Source organism: Branchiostoma floridae, chromosome 15, assembly GCF_000003815.2.
Source record: "Branchiostoma floridae strain S238N-H82 chromosome 15, Bfl_VNyyK, whole genome shotgun sequence".
Lineage (NCBI taxonomy): Eukaryota > Metazoa > Chordata > Leptocardii > Amphioxiformes > Branchiostomatidae > Branchiostoma > Branchiostoma floridae.
Window position 1 is genome coordinate 19,421,228 of NC_049993.1, and position 27,200 is coordinate 19,448,427.

The window sequence follows — 27,200 nt, forward strand, 5'->3', positions numbered from 1 at the left end:
TAGGACATTTCATTCTGTCTATAGGACACAAAACTCTCAAAATCAAAGAATCAAAACAAATCTCAACTTAAAATCAATAGACGGCAGCAATCTTAGCTGTTCACCACTATTATTCACACTGAACAAATCAGCATTTCACAAATTTCCACAAATTTAACAATAGAATTTCTCAAGAAGATGAACATTTTCATGCTGTGTCATTCTTTTATACATAAACATTCGACTTCAGTTCCATCTAAATCCACATTCATGCAGTTATCATCTTTTGCCACTCAACAGCTCCCCCTATCAACTTAGCTCTGAACTGACACAGAAATCTCACTCCACAAAGCTGCAGCAATCAGTTCAATTTCCCCACTATCTTGCTATGCATTTCACACAGAAAGACAGCTTTGCACACAAAACATTTGCTCAAATTAAAATGATCCCTTTCTTTCCCATAAGGACACACCAGTCTTATTTGTTGGCTCTCAGTTTTAAGAAATCTTACTGAATTTGAAGACCAACAGGAAATAGAGCATGGTAGAGAAGTATGAAATAAAGGAATGAATGACTGAATGGATGAATGAATAGATCAAAATAACAAATGAATGAATGAATGAGTGGATGGAGGAATGAATCGATTAAATGAATGAATGAATCAATGATTGATGAATAAAAGGATGTATGGATGGATAAATGAATGATTATCGAATGAATGAATGAATGAATGAATGAATGAATGAATGAATGAATGAATGAATGAATTTCTGTTCACACAGCATCTTGGAGTGAACACAGAGAGACATGTTATGGCTTAAAGACTATGTTTGGTTGTAGTGTTGTTTTGCTGTTGCCTAGGTGATGACGGTGGGTTGATCGCGTCCCGTCAGTTCCCGAAGCTGAGACAACTTCAGCGCGATCTCTACCAGAGGCTTCAGCATGACCTGCAACAGTTGGTATTGACAATGTTAGAAAAACGTATTCTTACAATTTGTAAATGTAAAGGTAGTCCCGTAGTCTTTGTCATATAAGGGCAGTGGGTTATCATCTACTTTATGTCATACCTGTGACGCGAAAACGTTCGATACGGGTGTTCCGGACCAGGCCGTACGCTTCCGTATCGCACAGGTTCGAAAGGCGTATCACACAGGCTCCATTTGAATAAATCGAACTGTTCCGAGCGGGCCAAATACGGCTCGGTTAGGAATTCGAACACCTGATTCGGACATTGGAACATTGCTGTTTTGTTCGAGGGCACCAAATTTGTTCAACTTCTGGCGCATTTCGCATCAAAACATGTGTTTTTGAGGTGGGTATGACGTAAATACAATACAACACGGTGTATTCCGCATCACCCTCGGTCTCAGCCCTCCCGCGGGTCGGATCACCCTCCGACCTTCGGGCGATCCGACCCGCGGTCGGGCTGATACCTTGGGCGATACGGAATACACCGTGTTGTTTTCTTTATGTATCTACATGTAGGGCATAGTATTGGAAGATGGAGGCATGGAGCCCATCCCTCTCCTTCCATTGCCTCTTGATTCCCCAACCGAAGTTAGTTACCCATTTTCACACCTGGGTGGAGTATGGATTAAGTCGTGTTAAGTGTCTTTTTCAAGAGCACAAGATCCGTAGTATGACAGGATTTGTACCCAGGACCTGTGTATTCTGGGCCATTCACCCTGCAGTTACAACACACGACCCCGCAATTGTAGTTTTAGTGCATGATGGAAAAGGGAAGCTACAGCAGTGAGAACTTACAGTTTTTTCTAGCTGGCCTCTGCACCATGATCAAATAATTGCGATGAAGAAATTCTAGCAGTTAAATAGTGACTGCTAAAGTTGCTAAAATTAAAGTGCCATCATATTAGAAATCAAGAATATATAATATATATATATGTATACCTACAACCCCGAAAACCATCATGACTACATTGTACGTCCTAGACTAGTAAGTCTACCAGCATACAAACAAACAAACAAACCACTGCCTGGGAATACCTGTGCGTCCAACTTCTGCTTTGCGGCATCCGTCTCGTAGCTGTCCACGTACATGCGGATCGTTGCGCCCACGCTTCCCGTTCCGCTCAGACGGAAAATCACGCGGGAACCGTCCTCAAACACGATCCTCAGGCCCTGATGAGGACAATTTGATATTTCTAAAACACCAACATTCAAAAGAAAATTAAAGCCCATATGAAAGCAAGCTCCATTTTGTACATGATGCCCTGTTCTTAGCAATACATGTACATTTGTACGTAACAAGCTCAGGATTAGATGGAACATTTTTAGAACATGTTGTATCACAATTTGTTTTTCATATCACCATATCATCCTCTTTGCATCTTTAAATAGAAAGTAGATTCAGACTTTTCGGCAAGTTTTTTCCATAAAGTTGACATTGTGTTTTAACCAACTATATAATCAATTTTGGAAAAAGTGCATGTACTTACAGAAAGTGTACTTTTACAATGTATCTTTAGACTGAGAATCATTTAAAAATCCAACAAGAAATGTTTTTTCCTTGGGGAAACAATAGCTTGAATACCTGTTTAGTTGAGACACTGCCATCTATAGGGTCGGTGTACTTGAAGTTGTCACCCTTTGCGACCTTGTACGTCTTGTCCCCGTGAGAAAACTCCTTCCCGACAAAGTCTGCAGCCGTGATGAGCTGTTCCACATTTGCCATCATCTGATTGGCTGGAGCTGCGTCGACGTTCTCGTAGTCGTACCTGTGGCACATCAATGTCAAGTGTCAATCATAGTGAACACATAACCCTACCCCTGACCCGACCCAACCCTAACCCTACCCCTACCTCTGACCCGACTCGACCCAACCAAAGAATGGCATCAACGTTCTCATAGTCATACCTGTGGGACACATCAATGTCAACTGTCAATCATAATGGTTATAAAAGACTCCACACCGGTGCAGTTGCCAAAATCTTTGCTGGAGATACAAAAGGAGTTACATGTACAGGTACATGTACTAGGAGCATATTAACCCTAAATAAATGACCAGAATGATACAAAAATTACAAGACATTTTGAAACTTCACATAAATCATCCTAAAGAAAATGTAGAAAGAAACATTTATTTTAATATCTTAAAACTTAAACTTAACATTTAGTAATATGGAATGGTAAGTACATGTAATTCGAACATTGTGCCTATAGACTATGAAACTTGACAAATGACAGTAATATCACACACTTAAAATTATTAAGAAACAAGACTTCTTGAATCACATCTTAAGGACATAGCTCACCAAGTGAAAAAGTTCCTTCCGCACTTGACCCAGTGAGCGTGTACGATCTCCTCCACACTAGCCTTCCTATCCGCCATGATGGACATTTCTGACATTTAAAGAAAGTGCTACATGTACTCAGCTCTCAAGACATCTTGCAGCACATGTTTAAGACATGACCCACCTAGTGAAGAAGTTCCTTCCGTACTTGGCCCAGTGAGCGTGCACTATCTCCTCCACACTAGCCTTCCTGGCTGCCATGATGGACAGTTCTGACACTTAAAGAAATTGCTACATATACTCAGCTCTCAAGACATCTTGCAGCACATCTTTAAGACATGACCCACCTAGTGAAGAAGTTCCTTCCGTACTTGGCCCAGTGAGCGTCTACACTAGCCTTCCGGATAGCCAGGACATTGGAAGAATTTGGAATGAACTAAATAGTACTGTACAGTAACTGTTACTAAGATTAACAAAACGTCTTGAATCACATCTTTAAGACACAGCTCACCTTGTAAAGAAGTTCTTCCGATCTTGGCCCAGTGCGAGTGCACAATCTCTTTGACACTAGCCTTCCTGGCCGCCATGATGGACACCTGTGACTTTAACCACTTTTAAGAAACAAAACGTCTTGAATCACATCTTTAAGACACAGCTCACCTTGTAAAGAAGTTCCTTCCGTACTTGGCCCAGTGCGCGTGCACAATCTCCTCCACACTAGCCTTCCTAGCGGCCATGATTGACAGCCAGGACATGACCGCCCAGAAGCCGTCCTTCTCCCGGATGTGGTCCGAGCCGGTCCCGAAGCTCTCCTCTCCGCAGATGGAGAGCTTCCCAGCATCCATCAGGTTACCAAAGAACTTCCAGCCTGGACAAACACAGGAGGATACTTCTGAAAAGGTGCTACAGGTTGTTATTTGCCAAAGTTGTGGTGCGTACTTTGTTTGAAGTTGTTTCACTTTACTCAGGTTAAAATGAGTACCTAGCTTCGGCTCTGGCCGTCCCTTGGATAGGACGTTAAATGGAGGTCCCATGCCTGGGGAGAGCCATACCCCTGGCATGTTAAAGAACCCGCCACATGTGCGATGATGCGGTGTGAGCGGTTCAGAACCTACAGTGCCTTGGCCGCACCTGGGGCAATTACTGTCGTATTGAGGTCACCTGAGTGGCGCTGAACGGCATCTCACTCCAGACACTTGCAACAGTCGTATTAAGGTCACCTGAGTGGCGCCGAATGGCAGCTCGCTCCAGACACTTGCGATTTAGCCCTTCCTATTGTAAGCTTCTCGCAATTCAGCCCCTGGCTGCAAAGAGTGAGTAGTCGGCCCACCCAATAACAATAACAGTAACAATAAAATTGCACGGATAAATGGTGAAAGAGCCTGAAATAGAGAGCATGGTGTCCATATCTCTACATGCTCAGACTAGGTAAGCTACAATTTTGCTTTTTGTTGCACAAAAGGAACAAACTTCATCATTCTAGATGTCAACCAGTAAGGTTTGAACCACCCATACTGGGATGGACCCCAGTTAGATTGCAAGAGATCAATGGCTGGAGAGAGCAGTCTGATTGGTTACAGAGCTCTAGATGTTATGCATGCATCACTTGAAATGAGTAGCAGTTGGTACTATAACACCAAGCTTGTAAATGGCACCAAAATGTGCCCACAAAAAGCCAGTAACACACCTGGCATTTGTGGCAAGGCAAGCAAAATTGTCTGGGGGCTGTTTTAATAATCTTGAAAAGGACACCAAAATGGCAGCTACACAACCTGAAGTTTTGTACGACTCTTAGAAGAGATGTCAAACATCATGATGCCCATATTGCAGCCCAGTGTAAACATGTTGGATCCTTGTTTGTCAGACGACACCTGATCTGTGTAAACACGAAACAATAGGAACACCTCAGGCTGTTATTCACAGCTGAAACTCAACACAGCTGACCTAAAGGGGTCAAGGACGTCAAGATGGCCGCTGCACCGTCAAGCTTGGGGGAACAAATCTCAGAAGAATTGACCTGCAGCATCTGCCTGGAGCTGTTCACCAGGCCCAAGGTGCTGCCCTGTCAGCACACCTTCTGTCAGGACTGTCTACAGGACCTTGTAGGTAAAAACAAACACCTGAAGTGCCCTAATTGTCGTAAGCATATCTGGCTGCCACGTAAGGGAGTTGCAGGTTTTCGGGACAACCACCTGGTTACAAGTCTGTGTGAGAGGCTGCAAAACCAGGCTACACTGTCAGGGGAAACAAGGGAACATGTACATAATGTACAGCCCCAGTCTGGAAACAGGTGCAGCTTTCACCCCTCAGAGGAAGCCAAACTCTACTGTAAGCAGTGCCAGTCACCAGTCTGTGAAGAGTGTTTAGAAGAGATGCATGATGGTCATGGTACAACAACCATCAAAAAGGCTTTACAGGAAAGTAAAACTACAGTCCAGGCCTTACTTAGTGAGGGAAGGAACATTCTGGAAAGTTACGGTTTGATACAAGAAGAGAAAAGACTGAATGAGCAGAAACAACGGAGAGACAACAGCATCATTGATGCCTATGACCAAATGGTGCAGAAACTCACAGAGAGAAGAGACCAACTATTGTCTGAATCACAACAGAATCACAGGGAAAATCTGAAGAAAATAGAGGAAGAAAGAGACAGACGTTCAGCAGATGTCAACAAACTTTCTGCTGCCTGTGATCAAGCAGAACAAGAACTGGAGAAGGACAGCTTAGACATTGACTTTTTTTGTCAGGAAACCATATTGGCAGAGATGGTAGAAAATCACAGAGGACAACATACACCAACTCCTGTACAAACCCAGCCTGCTGTCTTTCAGCCCACAGACATCCCAGTGCCAGTATTGGGACATGTGACAGTCGTTGGGTCTGTCTCATCTGCACCAGTCCCAGCAGCACCTGCACCAATTCCAATACCTAATTTTGGTAATGTTGCAGCAAGAGACAAAGATCATGACTACTGTAATAAAAAACATTGGCCCGAGAGAGTAATATTTGGAAGATCAAGGACACAGGAGTTTGATCATCCGTGTGGTGTTACAGTGTCAGATGAAGGAGAGATTTTTGTAGCAGACGAGGGGAACCAGACGATTCAAGTCTTCACCCTGCATGGAACGTTTGTGAGACAGTTCCCAACAGTCATGTCAGGTAGACAGAAGATGAAACCATATAGTATAGCTACAGACGGGGAGGGAAACCTGTGGGTGGTGGGGAACAAAAAGTCTGCTGAGTTTGCTGTGCAGTATACCAAAGAGGGCAGGGTGCTAACTCAGAGGAAGATAGGCCTGAACAGCATATTGTGGCACAGAGGAGTTGCCGTGGACACCAAGAGGAACCACATCCTCATCACACCAGCCACAGGAGACGAAGTCAACAAAGACAACAGTGACGAAAACAATGAGGAAGAGAAGACTAGAGGTGTACAGGTGTTCAGGCCAGATGGTACATATGTGAGAACTGTAAGTTTGGAGCAACAAATGAAGCACCCATCACAGTACATGAACATAACTGTGGATAGGAACGGGAGAATTCTTGTGTCTGTCTGGAATGAACACTCTGTCTATGTGTACAACAATGATGGACAATTTCTGTTCCAGTTTGGAAGTATGGGAAGCCACGTAGGTCAACTGAAGTATCCCCATGGCATCTGTACAGACAGGGAAGGTAACATCATTGTGGCGGACTGCGGAAACAGCCGTGTGGAGATGTTTGACAAGAGAGGCCGATTCCTCAAACACATCGCTACTGAAATGGCAAGGCCAGTGGCTGTTGCCATGGCACCACAGGGACAGCTTGTTGTGACTGATGAGAAGAACGCAGTCACCATATTTTCAAACTTCTTATCTGAAGCATGGAAGCTATAGTAATGATGATTCAATTGCTATAATTTTATTTACTTAAAGTAAGTGCACAAACAATAGTACAATTATAATTGTGAGCTTTTACAATGGACATTCAAAACTGTGTGTGTGTAACAATGAAAAAAAATTAAATGTGCCATTAGAGAATAAGGTACTGCATGTACTGCAAAATCTGGAATTTAAGTTCATCTGCTGCTATCATCAGGGTTAAATGAAGTGATATGTTTGTTTGCATGTGCATGTTGTATATTCAATTTGGTTTCTCTACTTTTATATGTTTGACATCTGACTAGCTTTTATGATAAAGAATAATTGATTTGAGTTGATTTCTTTCCGGTAAAAAAACGTATTAAAGTTCTAATAACCTGTTCCAAACATGCAACAATATTCATTTTCCAATAGGCCTAGGCATGATTCAAGTCTGATAGTCAATTCCTGGATAGCCACAAAATGAAATGAAAAGTTTATTCAAGTCCTGTCACTAGAAGCTTTACTGACTTGGTCAGGTACATATACATGTACAGTAGGAAACCTAATGTACTTTAACATAGAGCCAGAAGCTAATAAACCTGAGGGCAAGCAGAATTGTGAGTTCAGTCTTGCTTTGTAGCCACAAAAAAAGATGTCAAGTTTTGGGGCATGATTATCTTGGAAAAACTGTCCTGCAGTATCTACCTGGGTCTGTGCATATTCAGGCTTTGCAGGGACATTGTGCCTTCTTTTTCAGGTGACACTTGATCTTTGCAAACAAGAGGCTAGTATAAACACCTGCTATTCAGGTGAGGAGTGGAACTGAAACTTAAGAAGGCTGGGCTCACAGGGTTCAGAAGGTCAAAAGGACAACAAGATGGCGACTGCACTGTCAAGCTTTGGGGGAGCAAATCTCATGAACATAAGAACTTAAACTTGGAGCTGTTCATGAGGCCCAAGGTGCTGTCCTGTCAGCACACCTTCTGCCAGGACTGTCTACAGAACAAGGCAGGGAGGAGAGGGACCTTCCAGTGCCCAAACTGTCGTCAGCAGGTCAGGCTGCCAGTACTAAGAGCGTCACAGGTTTGCCAGACAATCTTAGTCATTAGAATAAGTGAGCACTATGTGTGAAAGGCTCCAACAGCAAGCCAAACTGTCAAAAGAAAAGAGAGAACTGCCCCTGTCTGGACACAGGTGCAACTTTCACCCCTCAGTGTCAGTATTGGGACATGTGACGGCCCAGTCTCTCCCATCTACACCAACCCAAGCAGAGAGGGTGACATTTGGAGGATATGGCTCAGGAACAGGACAACTCAAATATCCTTCCGGTGTTACAGTATCAGAGGATGGTGAGATTTTTATAGCAGACCTTAGGAACCAGAGGATCCAAGTCTTCACCCTGCAGGGAACATCTGTGAGACAGTTCCGTACAGTTGTATCAGGACAAGACATAGAGCCATATAATGTGGCCATAGACGGGAAAGGGAACCTGTGGGTGGTGGGGAACACAGAGACTACTGCGTTTGTAGTACAATACACCAAACAGGGTGAAATGCTGAGGAAGTTTGATGTACAGAAGACAGGGTGGGACAGAGGAGTTGCCGTGGACACCAGGAGGAACCACATCCTCATCACACAAACCACAGGAGACTGGCCAAACCTACGAGGCGAGGTGCAGGTGTTCAGGCCAGATGGGACACTTGTGAGAACTGTGGGTCAGCAGCAGGGGATGAAGCGTCCCTGGTACATCACTGTGGACGGGGAAGAAAACATTCTTGTGTCAGACTTGTGCAATCATTGTGTCTATGTGTTCAACGAGGACGGACAGTTTCTGTTCAAGTTTGGAGGTGAGGGAAGTGGCAAAGGTCAGCTGTTGCATCCATTTGGCATCTGTACAGACAGGGCAGGTAACATCTTTGTAATAGACAGGGGAAACAGCCGTGTGGAGATGTTTGACAAGACAGGAAAATTCGTCAAACACATCGCTATGGGCGTAAAGGAGCCACAGGCTGTTGCCATGACAACACAGGGACAGGTGGTAGTGACCTCTTGCAGAAACCACACAGTCACCGTATTTCCCAACTTCTGAATCTGAGTACATTGTAGGAAAGGCAAAGAAATGCTCAATATATGATCCACTGCTGTCACATCTAATGTGACATTTGATAAACTCATTCCTTGACAAATACTATGATGCTGTATACTTGACCCAGTGTTCTCTGAGACAGGTTCAGTGAACGATAAAGATCTCATCCAAGCTATTCTTGGACCAGTCTGAAATGACAAAGGCTCTGTCTGTATATACAGGTCATTGACCTTGGTGTACACATCTTTAAATCCTACTGACCTAAGCCTGTTCTGTACAGTACCCAGTGTTCTTTGAAACAGGTTCAGTGAAGGATTTAGATCTCACCCTAGGGCAACCCGTGCTGTGCAGGTACATTGTAATTATCTAATTATGCAAGCCAGGTGAGCAACAACTGTTGGGATTTGAACTCTTGACTTTTGGTACAGAACCGTAGTCAGTTCCTGTGCATTGTAACCTGATTACTATAAATGCATTTAAGTTCGCAGGGATTTAAATTCGTGGAAGCGGAAAAATGGAGTGTTCGTGGCAGTTTTAAGTTCGCAGTGGCGCCATCTACTGTAGTCACATACTGTGATGGAAAAATATTTGCAGCAGTTTTGAGTTCACGGCGAAAACCGCAAACACAAAACCACAGTGAATATTTCTGCATTTACAGTAAATCGTGCTTACAGTGGCCAGCACAACATCAGTGGGGCCAGTTACAGCCCTGGCCAGCAGAAACTGCAGTACAAACTTTAAGGGTGACAGTTTTATTAACTGTGTACTGTAATCATGTGAGCCAGATGAGCGGAAACAATCAAGATTTGAACTCTTGACTTTTTATCCAGAACTATGTTGCAGTCAGGTCCACTGGACCGTGAATGCAGCTCCTACAGTTTAAGATTCAGCAACAACACAATAAAAACCTGGACTCCTGAAGGAAGAATTCATGCATGATAGACACCTGTGTCTTACTTAAGCCAGTGCTATGGCCTGAGGGGTAGAGTGTTCGCCTTGCATTGGAAAGGTCATGGGTTCACACCTCGGCCAGGTCATAATAAAGACTTGAAAAATAAGGACTAAAATGGGGTTTCTCTGCATAGCACTACTTTATATTATGAGAGTATAAAGAGAACGAAACATGAACACACAACACAGCCCAGTGAACTAGCCCCCTGCTGTAGTGGTCTGCGTGTGTGTGAGAGTATGTGAGTTAAACACACTACCAGTGGACTAGCCCCCTGCTGTACTGGCCTGTGTATATGAGAGTATGGGAGTTGAACACACACCACTACCAGTGGACTAGCCCTTGCTGTAGTGGTCTGTGTGTACGTGAGTATGGGAGTTGAACACACACCACTTACCAGTGGACTAGCCCCCTGCTGTAGTGGCCTGTGTGTATGTATGTGAGTTGAACACACACCACTACCAGTGGACTAACCCCTTGCTGTACTGGCCTGTGTGTATGAGAGTATGGGAGTCGAACACACACCACTATCAGCGGACTAGCCCCCTGCTGTAGTGGTCTGAGTGTATGAGAGTATGGGAGTCGAACACACACCACTACCGGTGGACTAGCCCCTGCTGTAGTGGCCAGAGTGTCACTGAGTATGGGAGTTGAACACACACCACTACCAGTGGACTAGCCCCCTGCTGTAGTGGTCTGAGTGTATGGCCTAAGAGCTCATGATAGAAGTGGAGATGGGCACTGTTATATGAAACGTCCCTTCTGAAACATGATTTTAACTTTAACTTTAACTATGTATACTTTAAGGTAGAAAAACAACAACAACAGGAACTGCCCAGATCTCTGCCCAGATTGGTCCTGCAGGCATATTTCAGGTTCCACATTAGCACTATTGTTAACTTGAAGGACAACTGTAAAAGCCTTATTTGTGGGGACAATGAGCCTATTGACAAATTGGCTTTCAATCAAGTAGGCACAAAACTAAAATATGCTTTACTCTGGCCCAAGCGTTACTCAACCATGTGTACGTGTGAATCCTGCAATGATTGTGGCAGATTTATGTTCACTGTTACCACCGTAAAATCATACCACTGTGAATATGTTCAATTAATTACGTCCATTTTGTTACTATTCTACTTATAACTTTATTACAGAATCAGTTCAACAGAGACCTTAAAATGTACCTTACCCTCCTACAAATTGAATGACAAATTCCCACAAAAATAAATGAATGTGCAGTTAGGGACTTGTTTTCCCAATTCAATAACCACAAGTCAAAACACAACCTAAAAATCTACATGTACCTAGTGAGTGACACTGGTATTTATACCTTAAATTGCACTTAAAAGTACTTAGTTTTTCAGCAATGATCCCACAGTTTTGTCACTGTTACACGCATTTTTCAGTTGATCCTACAAAGCCGTCTGGCTGGGAACTAGCCCTACAGGCATTTCTGAGCATTGTCTTCTTTGCCAGATGACCTTACAGTACCGACTACGTTTATGGTCCGGTCTGAACGCGATTTAATCGCGTGCAAAAGTCGTGCAAGTCGCGATTACATCTCGTGTAAATCGCGATTAAAACTCGTGCAATTCTCGGGTAAAACGCGATTAGATATGTGTGTACCCGCGTCTGATATGCATGAAATCACGTCTAACCGCGTTTAGACGATCAATGAATAGATTCCAGACACGCCTCTTCTTTTCATAAACATTTTCTAGACACGCCCGTGCCGTCCAAAGTTCGGGGTTTGGCAGAAATCGGCTTCTTTTCATATGCAGACCCCTGTACGTACAGCCTACTGTAAAGCAGGAAATATTTGTAAGGACTTTATGTGGGAGGTTACTGTAAACTAAATGCGCCACATACAAAATTTTTCTTGTTGCATCGGATAATCTTGGTTGTTTCAACTTTGAACTTGAAATGCAGCAAACATCTCCTTTCCCTTCCTTCTACAAAATTAAATCCAGTGAAAATTAAAGATTTTTTACAGTATCAGAAACCTGCTCTGCCAGTTAGCTTATAAACACACTTGGTTTCACAGCTGTTGTGCAATAACATGGCGGCAGCATCGACCATTTCGGACACGCGAAACCCTGAAGAGCTGACCTGCAGCATCTGCCTGGAGCTGTTCACCAGGCCCAAGGTGCTGCCCTGTATACACACCTTCTGTCAGGACTGTCTACAGCACCATGCAGACGGGAAAGACGCTTTCCAGTGCCCGATCTGTCGTCTGGTCGTCCCCTGTCCTCAAGGGGTCACGGTTTTGCCCGACAACTTCAAAGCAGGAAGAAAGTGTGAGACATTAAAACAGAAAGCCTTGATCACCGAAGGGAGGGACATCATGGAGAGTAACATCAGTTTTGTTAGAGGTCTGAGGGAAGAAGAGATAAGGCTGAACGAACAGAAACAGCAGAGAGACAACAGCATCATTCAGGCTTACAACCAAATGGTGCAGAAACTTGCAGAGAGAAGAGACCATCTCTTGTCTGAATCACAACAAAATCACAGGGAAAACTTGGAGAGAATACAGCAAGAGAGGGACAGAGTGTTGGCAGATGTGAATGGGCTGTCTACAGCCTGTGATCGAGCAGAACAAGAAATGGAGCAAGAAAATGCTGGTAAAAATCCCTTTTTTGCAGCAGTGGTAGAAATGTTCAGATTAAGAGCTGCGCAAACTCCTGTACAAACCCAGCCTGCTGTTTTTCAGCCCACAGACACTAACGTACCAGTATTAGGACATGTGACAGTCCCTCCTCTCCCATCTACAGCAAAACAAGCAGCGGGTACATTGGACAGAGGGGCATCAGGAGCCGGACAGTTCAAAGATCCGAGCGGTGTCGCAGTGTCAGAGGAAGGGGAGATCTTTGTGGCAGACTACAGAAACCAGAGAATGAAAGTCTTCTCCCTACAGGGAACGTATGTCCGCCAGCTTCTACTGTTTGGGCCGGGTGGACAGAAGATGTACCCGCACGATGTGGCCATGGACGGGGAAGGGAACCTGTGGGTGGTGGGGAACACAGAGTCTGCTGAGTTTGCTGTGCAGTACACCAAGCAGGGCAGGGTGCTGAGGAAGTTTGACCTACAGAAGACAGGGTGGTACAGAGGAGTTGCCGTGGACACCAGGAAGACCCACATCCTCATCACAAAGACCAAAGAGGGTCTGTTCAACAAACATGGCGAGGTACAGGTGTTCAAGCCAGATGGGAGACTGGTGCAAACTATTGGTCGGAAGCAGGGGATGAAGAACCCATGGTACATCGCTGTGAACAGGGAAGCGAGGAAAATTTTGGTGTCGGACTGGGGGAATAACTGTGTCTTTGTGTACAACAAGGACGGACAGTTTCTGTTCCAGTTTGGATGCTGGAATAGCGGTGAAGGCAAGCTGTACCATCCCTGTGGCATCTGTACAGACAGGGTAGGCAACATCATCGTGGCCAATGGTAAGGGTGGAGCGTTGGAGCTGTTTGACAAGACAGGCAGATTCCTGAAACACATCACTACAGACATACAGGCACCACAGGCCATCGCTATGGGGCCACAGGGGCAGCTGGTGGTGGCTGACTGGGCACGGGGAACCGTCGTCATCTTTCGTGCCAACTATAACTACCAGTGATCCAAATCAGACTTTGGTAGGATGAGGCGGTATTTAACGGAGAAATTGAACCATAATATAATAATTTTCTTTTCAAAATATCTCAGGATTTGTAATAATCCAGTTCAATATATAACTAAAAACTAACTTGGAAAAAATATCTAGTCATGGCGACCTTACAAATGTTTGGAAAGTATCAGAACAATTTCTTCAACATGATACTCTCTTTTTTTTCAGAAATAGTGACAAATTTTCATAACAATCTAATTATTTGCAAAAGTCTCAAATAATTCAAATTATTTGCATACCTGTGACGCGAAAACGTTCGATGCGGGTGTTCCGGACCGGCTGGTAACTTTCCGTACGGCCCGGGGTTATCACACCGGCTCCATTCGAATAAATCGAACTGTTTCGAGTGGGCCGAGTACGGCGCCATCGAAAGCTCGACTACCTGATTCGGACGTTGGAACATTACTGTTGCAACAATTTTTTTTCGAGGGCAACAAATTTGTTCAACTTCTGGCGCATTTCGCATCAAAACAGTGATTTTCTCAGGTGGGTATGACATAAATAAAATACAGTCTCAGCCCTCCCGCGGGTCGGATCGGCCGTCGGGCGATCAGACCCGCGGTCGGGCTGATACCTTGGGCGATACGGAATACACCATGTTGTATTCTATATGTATTATATATAATTTGTTTGAAACTTGGAATGGACTATAAAGTTGGATAGAATAATCATCATGGTAAAACAATTGTATGGTCAGTCCTCTCTCTCAGTCAGATGTTCCAGAAACCTTAAACGTTTTATAAGTCTTCTAAAGTGGCCTTTAGGTCTTGTCCGATGGGGTCAATCAGCAAAAAATATGAAAATTCAGTTACTGTAATATTCTTCATTACTTGATAGATTCAAATAAGACTTGGAGCTAGATGATAATGTTAATAGTTTGTAACAGGTTGTTGGATGTAATATAACAGTGAGTATATTGCTGCTGTGTGCCTGTGAAGCTGGTGTGTTATAAACTCAAGCTTTTAAGGCCACACCAATCTTATTTGTTGCTTCTCGGATTTCCCGACCCTATTTTTTCTGATTTGAAAAAAAAAAAATTCAAATTGTTGGCCACACCTTGTGTTGACAAAATTTCACTGTCTCTCTTTTCTCAAATTAAGTATGGGCCTCAAATTCCAGTAGCTGTATGTGCCTATGTTGGACGGTACGTTTATCATTTACCCCTGACTTTTTAAAACGTTTAAAAAAATTTTTTTCCCATTTTTTTCTGAAAAAAAAAAAAACACACGAGAAACAACAAATAAAATTGGTGTGGCCTAAGGGTGCTAATGTATGAGGATCAGACAGACTTACAATATATTGAGCATGCATTATTCCTTGCAAACAGTGAAGAAGCATGATATGTCTGCCGTGGATAATTACAACAATAGTTGTAATCTATAGATTCTGTTTACTGACACTAGAAGCCTGTAGACTGGGTACCATCCGGAAAGTAGTTCGCTCCAGCGTTCATTATACACTATATACAGTCGCTTCTTGCTCTGACATCCATTATACACTATATACAGTCGCTTCTCTGTGTTTCCGTCTGGGAACGCGGACCATCTTAACGTCTGGAATCGTCCAAATTTTGGAAGCAGGCGCTGATTGGTCCCTACACATGAGCGAATTATGGAATGGGTTCAAACGCTCGTTCGAATTACGAACCAGTGTTCCAACACCGGAAAAGCCCTGCGTCCACGTGCGCATGCAGACACCGGCCTGTTGTCATCGAACGAGTGCTCTAGAACCCATTCCTTGATTCGCTCATTAACTGACATTACCACCAAACGGTTTGAATGCGCAGGTCTCCAGACGGATAGCAGGGGTGGACATACTTAGGAGCGAACAACTATCCAGATGGTACCCAGGCTAAGAAGCCTGTACATCTACGATGATTCAACTACATTACAAACTATACTGCTGCAGTGGAAATGTTGTAAAGGTGGGGTCACACATGCGTATATATTCAAGTCCGTTTGATGTGCGTATGAAGCTCTTAGTCTCTTCCAGGCTACACAGGTCGCGGGGAAAATAGTACAAATTGGACAAATATAGATACATAACATGCCAGATGAGCTAGCTGACCGAGAAGTATGGTTAGCGACCCAGCTAACTCGCCTGACATGTTACCTGTTAACGTTTGTCCAATTTCTATTATTTTTCCAACGACCTGTGGGGCCTGGTGGAGGCTATTACTCCCATGCGCGCCTCATACGGACTTAAATATATACGCACGTGTGACCCCACCTTAAGATACTTGCTGTTGGGTTCTGGGAATTATGTTCTTCATGTATGATTTCATAAGGATTGATCATTGTAAAAGATGGAATTGATCATAGACATCTGTACAATACAGATGGTCCACAGGGATGTGGGAAGTGATTAAAAAGAGGATTGTTTTTCTTGCTAAGAATCGAAAATTGTGTTGAATTATACAGATACAGTAACTTCTATCAGTATATATCTGCAGGTTAATATACACATGTATCTGCCACAATGAAAACTACACAGAGATATCTCTAGTGCAGTGCCATTCGGGTATGCACTGTTTAGATGTGTTGGGGTGGATCATCTTGGTGGACATAATTAGCCATGGAGATGTCTTGACTTAAGACATATCTTTTCAGGGTGGTGGATATACTGTAAATGCAGAAACTTTCGCGGTGGTTTAATGTTTGCAGTTTTCGTGGTGGACGCTTCAACGCGAACTAAAAACCACCTTGCACATTTTTCCATGGTAGTAAGAGACAACAGTGCATGGTGCTACTGCGAACTACCGCAAAAAGTCCTTTTCCCCGCTACTGCGAAATCAAATCCCCACAAACTTAAATGCATTAAATTTTACATTATGTGGATATCAAATATTAAAACCGAGATTTAACAGAGAGTTAACACGACTCACCTGTAGGCACCTCAAACATTGGAACTCCCAGTCCTTCTGCCACTCTGCATGTTGGTACAACAAACAGTGATCAACCAAAAGCAAACACCACAGTCAAGTATAGCCTCCATAGCAGGCTCTCTATGGGCTTTTTTGGCACTTTTGCTGGCCATTTCTTTTTGTACTGGGTCGCTGATTGCTGACCTCTCTCATAGCCGTCCATTTTAGAGCCTGCATGGAAACGCTTCTACAAAGGGATATTAAAAAACGATTAGCCATTCATCTGCCCTATTAACACATACGTTAGGAGTAATTCACAACTCCGTGAGAGGCAATTCGCATGTCGGCTTCAAGTATTTTACAACTCTGGCGATATGGCAGTTTATTAGCCGTCCACGGCAGGCAGGGAATTCGCACCTCCTTGTTAATCGCCCTAATCGTTTTTTAATATCCCTTTGTAGAAGCGTTTCCATGAAGGCTCTAAAATGGGCGGCTATGAGAGAGGCCAGCAATTAGCGACCCAGTACAAAAAGAAATGGCCAGCAAAAGTGCCAAAAAAGCCCATAGAGAGCCTGCTATGGAGGCACAGTCAAGTACACATCCGAGTATCAACGTATCCTCAAACATAAACCTAATCAGACTAAACTCACTCACCGTCATGTACCTTAAGAAATGAGGTAGTGAATTTACTCTGCAGCCTTTTTAACCTAAAGGTGGGGTCACACCTGCGTATGTATTTAAGTCCTTATGAGGCGCGCATTGGAGTATTTGCCTCCACCAGGCTCCACAGGTAGTTGTAAAAATAATAGAAATTGGACAAACGTAAACAGGTACAGGTAACATGTCAGACGAGTTAGCTGGGTCGCTAACCATACTTCTCGCCAATCTCGGTCAGCTAACTCATCTGGCATGTTATGTATCTATATTTGTCCAAGTTGTACTATTTTTCCCACGACCTGTGGAGCCAGGTAGAGACTAAGAGCTTCATACGCACCTCAAACGGACTTGAATATATACGCATGTGTGAACCCACCTTAAGCTGCTTCTCCTATAATTGGTTCTGCAATCAGTAACTTCGTCTTCGTTACCCCACTGGGGTGTCGCTGCGGGGGGGGGGGTGCTTGCGGATTAGGGCAAGGCAGCCAAACCGGCCTTAAAGGCGTGTGCCCCGGCAGTCTGTTCCACTCGACAACCGCGCGAGGGAAAAAAGAAAATTTGAAGCAGTCTCTTCTAGCTGTGATTAACTGATATTCAAGCATGTGACTTCCTCTGGTTCTGCGTTGGGCTGGTTCAAGGTAAAAAGTGATTAGACGTGCATCTCTCCTTCTGTCAGCGAGGAGTGGCCACTGTAACTGTTAGTGGTGACTCACTGTCAGTGATTGAAGCTTGCCTCAATCATGATGTTTCTGTCTGACAGATCAGAGATACTGTCCCAGTTCTGAGTGTTGGTTCAGTACCCTGAAGCAGTCTCTTGGCCTTGCACTGAGCAAACTCCTTAATCTTAAACAAGACTAACTTCAGCTTTAAATTTGTCTCTGTCTTACTCTGTCATTGTTTGGGGGCTAATGATGATCATTTATGTTGACTGAATCTCACTGTCATTTTAAGCTTGAAAACACATTTCTAAACAAAATATTTATCAGTTACAGGTGATCAGAGTTCAGATTTTTTGGACAGGGAGGGTGAAATTTTTTGTCAGTCCTTACAAGGGAATATCTGTCCCAGGTTGGTTGGCCTAGGTCCTAGAGAGACAGCTCTGATCTTGAGACATCTTGAAGTTATTTATTTGAGAAATCTCACCTGTCGAGAGCCCCTCCTGTGGGCATGCTACGTGCGAACCCCTTGGCGCCGCCCGACCGTTTAAAGTACGGGATACAGTCGCAGTTTGCCGCGATGACGGCCACCGAGTCTGACGGAGTCACGAAGAAACCTCCACGGCCAAGAATCATGTTTCTATCCTAGAAAACAAAAATACATTAAATGTATCATGTGACTACAGATCAGTGAAAATTAGTGAAAAATTTTTGGATAAGATTGAATGAGGAATTTATGTGTATTTGTATCTGCATGTATCTATATAGCCGGTATAACTGCCATTCGGCATAACACACCAGCTTATAAAGTGTTACAAAGAACCCTCCTGGACGCAAAATCTTGTTTCTATCCTGAACAAAAAATCACTATGATATCCCTGTTTACAAGCAAATGCAGGATGTATTAACTACAACATCATGGGGCCGCGTAGCACAGTGGTAGTGTATTCGGCCCGTGACCGAGAGGTCGCCGGTTCGAATCCGCCTGCCGTGTTGCCGGTCTTGTGCCCTTGGGAAAGGCACTTTACATGACTTTCCTCACTTTACTCAAGTGAAAAATGAGTCGTCCCTCGGATAGGACGTTAAATGGAGGTCCCGTGTATGGGGAGAGCCATACCCTATGCATGTTAAAGAACCCGCCACATGTGCGAACATCCACCCGAGCGGATCAAACCATTCCGGCCAAAATAGGGGTAGGGAATCGCCCGAGCAGCCCTCGTAACCCCTGCTTCGCCTATTGGGTCAGTTAGTCCTCACTCATAGTGAGCAATTGGGCTGGTCTCAATCATGATGTTTCTGACCTAGGGCGAAGAGATGGTGTTACAGTTCCAACCATGTAACCCGTAACCTTAAGTGGCCTTCATGGCCTTGTTACGTGGTGACCATTGAGTAAAAAAAAAAAAAAAAAAAACCATACTGAGATTACTTTGAGTTTGCCCCCGCACCCCCCCCCCCCGTCTCTAACCTATAGCCCTAGAATAAAGACATCTTTAAGTTAGTTAGATCTTTAAGAAGAGGTCAAGAAAGGATGTCCTACCCCGTCTCCGTCGAACGCCACGCCCAGTTCGTAGTCTCCCGTCTTCATCGTGTTGACAAGGTCGGCTGCGTAGGTCAGGTTGGGGTCAGGGTGGTGACCTCCGAAGTCGTCTTTGGGGTCACACCTGACCGCCGCGTCTTCAGAAGCTCCCAACTCTTGGCACAGAACTCTCTTCACATACGGGCCCATCACTGCGGAGGTGCAGAGAAATTCAAACCATGATTACAGATTGAAAGTATGACCTTTCCTTCCGTCAACGTTATACGCTGAGTTAAAAAAGGCATTGGCTATAGATTACATTGAATACAAGCAGGATACCTTTCAGAACTCTTCAGAACAGGACAAAATGAGAGAATTTTGTCTTGTTTACTAATTTTTTATCAATGCCACATGTAAGATTATATCAAATTTTGATGTTTATGGTAGCACAACCATGAAACATTCCACATAACAACATGCTTACCCCTCTAATAAACATAAAAACAAAACAGTAAACGCCACAACAACAACACCCTCACCTCCACACATGGCATCCGCCCTGATCTTGATGGTCGCCAGCAGAGATAAACAAAAACAACAACAACAACAACATCCTCCATACCTCCACACATGGCATCAGCTCTGATCCTGATGGTCACCAGCAGGGCCTTTACAACAAAAACAACAACAACAACAACCGCCTAACAGCAACAACAACAACTCGCTTACCTCCACACATGGCATCAGCTCTGATCTTGATGGTCGCCAGCAGGGCCTTGATGGTGGGGAAGTCGAAAATGTCCCGACACATCTGCAGGTAGTCGTCCACAGAGTCCACCACCTCCACTACAAATGGCTGGGACTGGCCGGCCACCTCAAACCTCTGCGTACCCAGGCTAGCCAGGTCCACTGGGGAAGAAACACAGAGATTAGTCACCTCAAACGTCTGCATACCCAGGCTAGCCAGGTCAACTGGGGAAGAAACACAGAGATTAGCCACCTCAAACGTCTGCGTACCCAGGCTAGCCAGGTCCACTGGGGACAAAACACAAAGATTAGCCACCTCAAATGTCTGCGTACCCAGGCTAGCCAGGTCAACTGGGGAAGAAACACAGAGATTAGCCACCTCAAATGTCTGCGTACCCAGGCTAGCCAGGTCAACTGGGGACAAAACACAGAGATTAGCCACCTCAAACGTCTGCGTACCCAGGCTAGACAGGTCCACTGGGGAAGAAAGAAACACAAACTTTAACTTAAGATAAGTAATCTCAAATGTCTGGGAACCAGCTTAACGTTATCCATGCTACAAATGGTTGGGACTGGCCGGCCACCTCAAATGTCTGCGTACCCAGACTAGCCAGGTCAACTGGGGACAAAGCACAGAGATTAGTCATCTTAAATGTCTGGGACCAGCCTAATTATAATAGCATCCACAATACAAATGGCTGAAGCTGGCCGGCCACCTCAAATGTCTGCATACCCAGACTAGCCAGGTCCACTTGAAAGCAAATACAAGTATTGGTATAAGTATACAGGCTGGCCAAAAACCAAGTTAACTGGGAGGAAACACAGAGTTTAAGATAAGTCCTCTCAAATGTCTGGAAACTAGCCTAATGCTATCCATACTACAAATGGCTGGACCTGACCGGCCACCTCAAACGTCTGCGTACCCAGGCTAGACACAGGTGCAGTGAGGAGGAACACTATTCTAGTGTAGACTTACAATCATTAATTTAATTATATATAATATATCATGATCTAACCGCCCCCCCCCACCCCCATTTTTTGGCCTTCTTTTATCAAATTCAGAGCATACAGAGGATGTCATCCATAAAATTTACTTGGTCTTATGTATTTTTTTCATTGACAACAGAGAGTTTTGTAATTTGTGTGTTTCTTGGGTTAAAAAATAAGCTCACCTGTGATGTCAGGACAGATGAGATATTCCTTTATTGTCTTGGTGTAGTTAAAGATGGCGTTGGTGACCCCTTCTGGGGCAGGGCCTGGAAGGAAAAAATTATTTTTATTTCAATTTGAATTTTTGATGGTGAAAACAGAAAAGTTGTGTAAAAAAACAGAAAGATAATACAAAGTATACGTTGAGGTGAAGCAAGTTGTGGTGTACTTCGGTAAACTAACAAACAAACACACCTCCATTTGCGATGTTGTACTTGATGCCAAAGTCGCCGTTGGGACCCCCCGGGTTGTGGCTTGCGATTAGAATGATCCTCCCACAATAAACAAACAAACAAACAAACAAACAAACACACCTCCATTCCCGATGCTGTACTTGATGCCGAAGTCTCCGTTAGGACCCCCCGGGTTGTGGCTTGCGGTGAGGATGATCCCTCTCACAATAAACAAACAAACAAACAAACAAACACACCTCCGTTTGCGATGTTGTACTTGATGCCGAAGTCTCCATTGGGACCCCCCGGGTTGTGGCTTGCGGTGAGGATGATCCCTCTCACAATAAACAAACAAACAAACAAACAAACACACCTCCGTTCCCGATGTTGTACTTGATGCCGAAGTCTCCGTTAGGACCCCCCAGGTTGTGGCTTGCGGTGAGGATGATCCCTCCCACAATAAACAAACAAACAAACAAACAAACACACCTCCGTTCCCGATGTTGTACTTGATGCCGAAGTCTCCGTTGGGACCCCCCGGGTTGTGGCTGGCCGTGAGGATGATCCATCTCACAATAAACAATAAACAAACAAACAAACGCACCTCCGTTTGCTATGTTGTACTTGATGCCGAAGTCTCCGTTAGGACCCCCAGGGTTGTGACTCGCCGTGAGAATGATCCCTCCCGCGGCCGAGCGCTTCCGAATGACACACGACACCGCCGGCGTTGAGAAGATTCCGTTCTGCCCAACGATCACTTTCTGGAGCTGGAGGTAAAAATAAATTTTACATTTCAAAGTGAAACTAGCTGTTCATAGAATTTTCATCAAGCTTTACTTTTTAAACATCAACACAAGTACCTACAAATTTTCGAAGGCTATCAGTCCATCTTGTTCACAAGTCAACCTGCAGACAGCAAGTCAACCTGCAGACAGCAAGTCAAAATGCAGACAGCAAGTCAACCTGCAGACAGCAAGTCAACCTGCAGGCAGCAAGTCAACCTGCAGACAGCAAGTCAACCTGCAGACAGCAAGTCAACCTGCAGGCAGCAAGTCAACCTGCAGACAGCAAGTCAACCTGCAGGCAGCAAGTCGACCCTGCAGGCAGCAAGTCAACCTGCAGGCAGCAAGTCAACCTGCAGACAGCAAGTCGACCTGCAGACAGCAAATCAACCTGCAGGCAGCAAGTCAACCTGCAGACAGCAAGTCAACCTGCAGGCAGCAAGTCAACCTGCACGCAGCAAGTCAACCCTGCAGACAGCAAGTCGACCCTGCAGACAGCAAGTCAACCCTGCAGGCAGCAAGTTGACCCTGCAGACAGCAAGTCAACCTGCAGACAGCAAGTCGACATGCAGACAGCAAGTCAACCTGCAGACAGCAAGTCGACCTGCAGACAGCAAGTCAACCTGCACACAGCAAGTCAACCCTGCAGGCAGCAAGTGCGGAGTCAGGGGTAGGTACCTGGCCAGCTCCCAGCCATCATTGCGGTTAAGCTTCGCACCTTCCAACTGGATGTGGACTGCTTCTTTGATCATTCTGTGACCTAGTTCTCATAACTCTCGCGAGAACTAGGTCACTCCGTGAACAAGATGGACTAAAAGCCATTGAAAATTTGGTGGTACTGGTACGTGTGTTTACATTTAAAAAGTAGTGACTGAGTGATGAAAATTCTATTATCTGTGTGCATACGTGATGAGTAACGTGACTAACGAATCTCTTCAACAAAACTAGCTGTGAGGTCCTGAAGGTCCGGGAGTAGATTCTAGGGAAACTCAAATATCACAGGAACATATATTACTATACAAGATGTGCATTTACACAAGCCCACTGTCTACAAAAGTGCAACATGCCAGATGGGCTATGTTTGGACATGTACTAAGAATGCCAACCAACACACCTGCCCAACAGGCCTTCGACTTTGCCAGAGCTCGAAAAGGAAGGCACTGTAAGAACCTGTTAGGCGCACTAAGGGCAGACCTCAAGGAAAGAGGACTTGGACCATTGCGGTCAGAAAGAAAACTGCGGGAGCTCAGGAAGCTGGCGATGAATAGGACGCAGTGGAGAAAGATGAAGAAAGACTGATTGCTGATGCAGAGTGTCCAGACCACTGCATCAGCAGAATACAGTGGACTACTACTACTACTATTACTACATATTAATATTATTAGGAATGTTGATGTAGCAAGAGAATTAAAACTTTTGTAATTGCAGCAATCTAAGAAAAGTACCTGCATGTAATCTGTAATCAGCCATTCAATCTAGATACCCTCTTAGAAACGGAAACAACCTGACAATACCAATTCCCAAAAGTGTATAAACCCAGAGAACCTTCTTCCACAGAGCCACCCAGTTATGGAACATTCTCCCACTTGAAACTCAGACAGCTCGCTCATTGTCCACCTTCAAGGCCAAAGCCTGGCTCTCTCTTGGAGACCCATTCTACGTTAACTAACATTTATGACACCATGCTATGTGATTTCTTATGTGTACATATTGTACATAATGTATATATATATATATATACGATGCACATGTAAATTTGTAACCATTTTGCTATGTTAATGATAGTGCTTTTATATTGACAATGTTTACTAAAATGATTTTATATGTAACATGTATTGTTGTTTCCCAGGGCTAGCCCTTGGCAATAGCCTATGGCTAGTTGGGCAGCCCTGGCTGTCTGTAAACAGCCGAACGAATAAATAAAAAAAAATAAAAAATAAATAATCTGTAATTTAATGTTTTATGATACCAAGGAGCTTTTGTTGATGAAAGCTCCTTGTTTATACACAGCTACATGTTTGCTTTGTGGGTATCTTGTGCACTGAGGAAACTGATATATAGATACTAGTATCTATATTAGGATTTTACCAAGGTTACTGACCAAGGATTTTATCAATTAGGTTACTGACCAAAGGAGGCCACATACATGTATACCTCATAAATATGAAAATATATTTGATATATCAATAAAACATTGTACCAAATTCAATAATTCATTGTTGAAAAGACATTAAGTTATGGTAATGTTAAAAAGGCACTGCCTATTCAATGGACAATTGGAGAGCTTTGATAAATGTGGAAAGTTATTTAGTTATCTGAAAGGTAGAATTACAACTAAGACATCATGTACAACATGAAAAGACATTAAGTTATGGTAATGTTAAAAAGGCACTGCCTATTCAATGAACAATTGGAGAGCTTTGATAAATGTGGAAAGTTATTGAGTTATCTGAAAAGTACAATTACAACAAAGAGTAAGATATCACGTATACAAATACTAGGTATCCACAAGTGTATCGTATGCAGCAGCTCATCACATTTCATGTCTAAAAAGGGAACAGTAAAACTATCCACATATCAGGTTCACAATCAGTCATACTAAATATAGGCTATAGACCAGGGTTATCATAGCTATACTCAGTGTTACACATGGCCAACAAATTACACTGACCCTAGGTAACTCCAAGGAGGTTTTATCAAGATGAAAGCTCCTTGGTAACACCTACAACTGGAGTCACAAAGCAGCAGAGATATATTGTTGTTACATTGAAGTAATTAAGGGACTTTGAACCCTGTAAGTTATCTAACTTCTAAGTCCTTATACACATGTACTTGACTGATTGATTTACACTAGTACAACACAACTTACTAGTACAATGTACATGTCATTGTAGTTTTTAGATCTTTTTAATGCTCTTCCACTGTGTGATAATCCTTGCGAAAAATTACTATGTATTCTTTCTGCATGATAAAAATGACAAAGTGAAACTTTCTCACTTTGTCCTCTTTTTTCTCATGATGTGTGAGAAATAGAATCAATAGAGAAGTCACAGTTTCAATAACTGAATAAGCTACCCAGGCATTTGAAAACAAACAAACAAACAAACAAACAAATCAATAAACAGCATAGGACTCACCCCATTTGCGGCACACATCCTCACGATCAACTGCACAGCTTCCTTCATGTAGTAGCGCCCGTCGCCCCCGACGACGACCGTGTGGTTCCCCCGTTTCCGCTCCTCCTCTGAGATGCAGCTCAGCGTGCTCTGTACAAAGTTAGCTGCATAGTGCTCACCCTGGATACAGAGAAGAAAAATAGAGTTCTTTCCATTCATCTACAACTTGAGTCGACTAAAGTCTTCTTTCTTCCTTTAGTGCCCATGATCACTATGTTGATCATTATGGCACAGTCTTAATTAAATTCATATCCAAGGGACGGCCCTTGCCGAAGCTAGGTAGTACTCATTTTCACCTGAGTGAAGTGAGGAAAGTCGTGGAAAGTACCTAGCTTTGCCAAGGGCACAAGATCGGTGACATGGCAGGGTTTGAACCTGGGACCCAACACGCTGTCAATTACGCTACGCGATCTGATACAATACACTATACAGGGTTCTCCCCAGAGAGTGGAATAAGGGAGGCCCTCCACTATACTCTCAGCCAGCTCCACTATACTATTTTTCAAATTTAGTGTGTTTCTTCCCTATTTTCTTTGTTAGTTTTGCTAAGATTAATGACAATTCACAGATTTTTGTACCAAGTGGCATCACTTTTCCAGTCAGCATTGTCTGCAAAAACTTGTGAATGAGCAATGATCAAAACAATAGTAGTTTTGCCACTTCACAACAAAGGAATAACAACAGTATATTATACTTGTAGTATTTGACACCCTCTGTCATTGCAAAATGAACCCATTTTCATGAAAGTGCAGCGCGTTGGTTCGGGTTATTTTTGCCAGCCCCTCCACTATACTAAAAAATTCTGGGGAGAACCCTGCTATACTAATACCTGCCTGCCTGCCTACGAGCCTAGGCCAGTGTCTGGTCCCTTGCTTCCCTCCATAAGATTTCTCCAGATTGCACGATATACAATAGGATATAAAAGCCGGAGGTACTGTGTGAGAAATACCGCACATCGAGCATTGTTAAAGAACCCACCACACTTATCAATAAGAGTATAGGTGATGGCTCGGAAACAAATCAGCTTCATAGTAGCTTGCACAATGAGAACGTACCAATCGTAATATGATATTAATGATCGTTCGAATCATTAAAAAATTCTTCTTGTATTTCCCTACTGCATGGGTTAGTTACAACATAAGTGTTACATTTGTATTTTATTTACAGTCTACAGTAATGTTATATGGGGATGACCAGCCCCCACCTCTGTCCTGACACTTGCTACATCATCATGTAACCGAACACCAAGTGGGTGTCTGCTACTTTACCAGTAACCATGGTAACCGCCGTCTGGTCCAGGTCAATGACCTTGTTGGGAGATGAAAAAGAAGAAGAAACGGAGCAAAAACAATTATGTTTCCCTTCCGTGAACTGAAGGTAAACATAACTACCTTGAAGACGGGTACCGGCTTCCTTAGGCCGCTGGTGCCGGGTTTCTGCCCCTCAAACGGAGACGTCGCCACTTTAAGAACCTCTACAGGCGCCATGCTAGCTTCTTGAAGACTTCCCCTGCAAGACACAAGCCGAGCTAAGACGGAAGAGCGCGGAGAACGAACGAGAGAGGACGATTTGCGGAGCCCGACCTACACACAGGACACCATAGTCACCTTGTAGCGGCACACGCACACACGCCCAGCTGGGCGCGGTAGT

The 27,200-nt window shown here is 43.9% G+C and overlaps 3 protein-coding genes across 3 annotated transcripts; 2 read left to right on the top strand and 1 right to left on the bottom strand.

Moving 5' to 3' along the window:
• On the bottom strand, positions 1–27,200 carry LOC118431295 (phosphoglucomutase-1-like). The gene is made up of 12 exons (XM_035842410.1): positions 26,942–27,200; positions 25,512–25,670; positions 22,197–22,359; positions 21,383–21,466; positions 20,193–20,372; positions 19,485–19,675; positions 18,435–18,592; positions 16,656–16,699; positions 3,891–4,098; positions 2,531–2,714; positions 1,984–2,118; positions 1–926 (listed from the first exon to the last, which is right to left on the bottom strand). The coding sequence occupies exons 1-12, from the start codon at positions 27,035–27,037 to the stop codon at positions 837–839; spliced, it is 1,692 nt and encodes a 563-aa protein (XP_035698303.1). The 5' UTR covers positions 27,038–27,200; the 3' UTR covers positions 1–836.
• LOC118431287 (tripartite motif-containing protein 3-like) lies at positions 8,098–9,681 on the top strand. The gene has a single exon (XM_035842402.1). It carries the CDS (start codon positions 8,196–8,198, stop codon positions 9,159–9,161), a length of 966 nt encoding a protein of 321 aa, XP_035698295.1. The 5' UTR covers positions 8,098–8,195; the 3' UTR covers positions 9,162–9,681.
• LOC118431274 (tripartite motif-containing protein 3-like) lies at positions 11,938–13,989 on the top strand. Its single transcript, XM_035842388.1, has one exon. It carries the CDS (start codon positions 12,167–12,169, stop codon positions 13,721–13,723), a length of 1,557 nt encoding a protein of 518 aa, XP_035698281.1. The 5' UTR covers positions 11,938–12,166; the 3' UTR covers positions 13,724–13,989.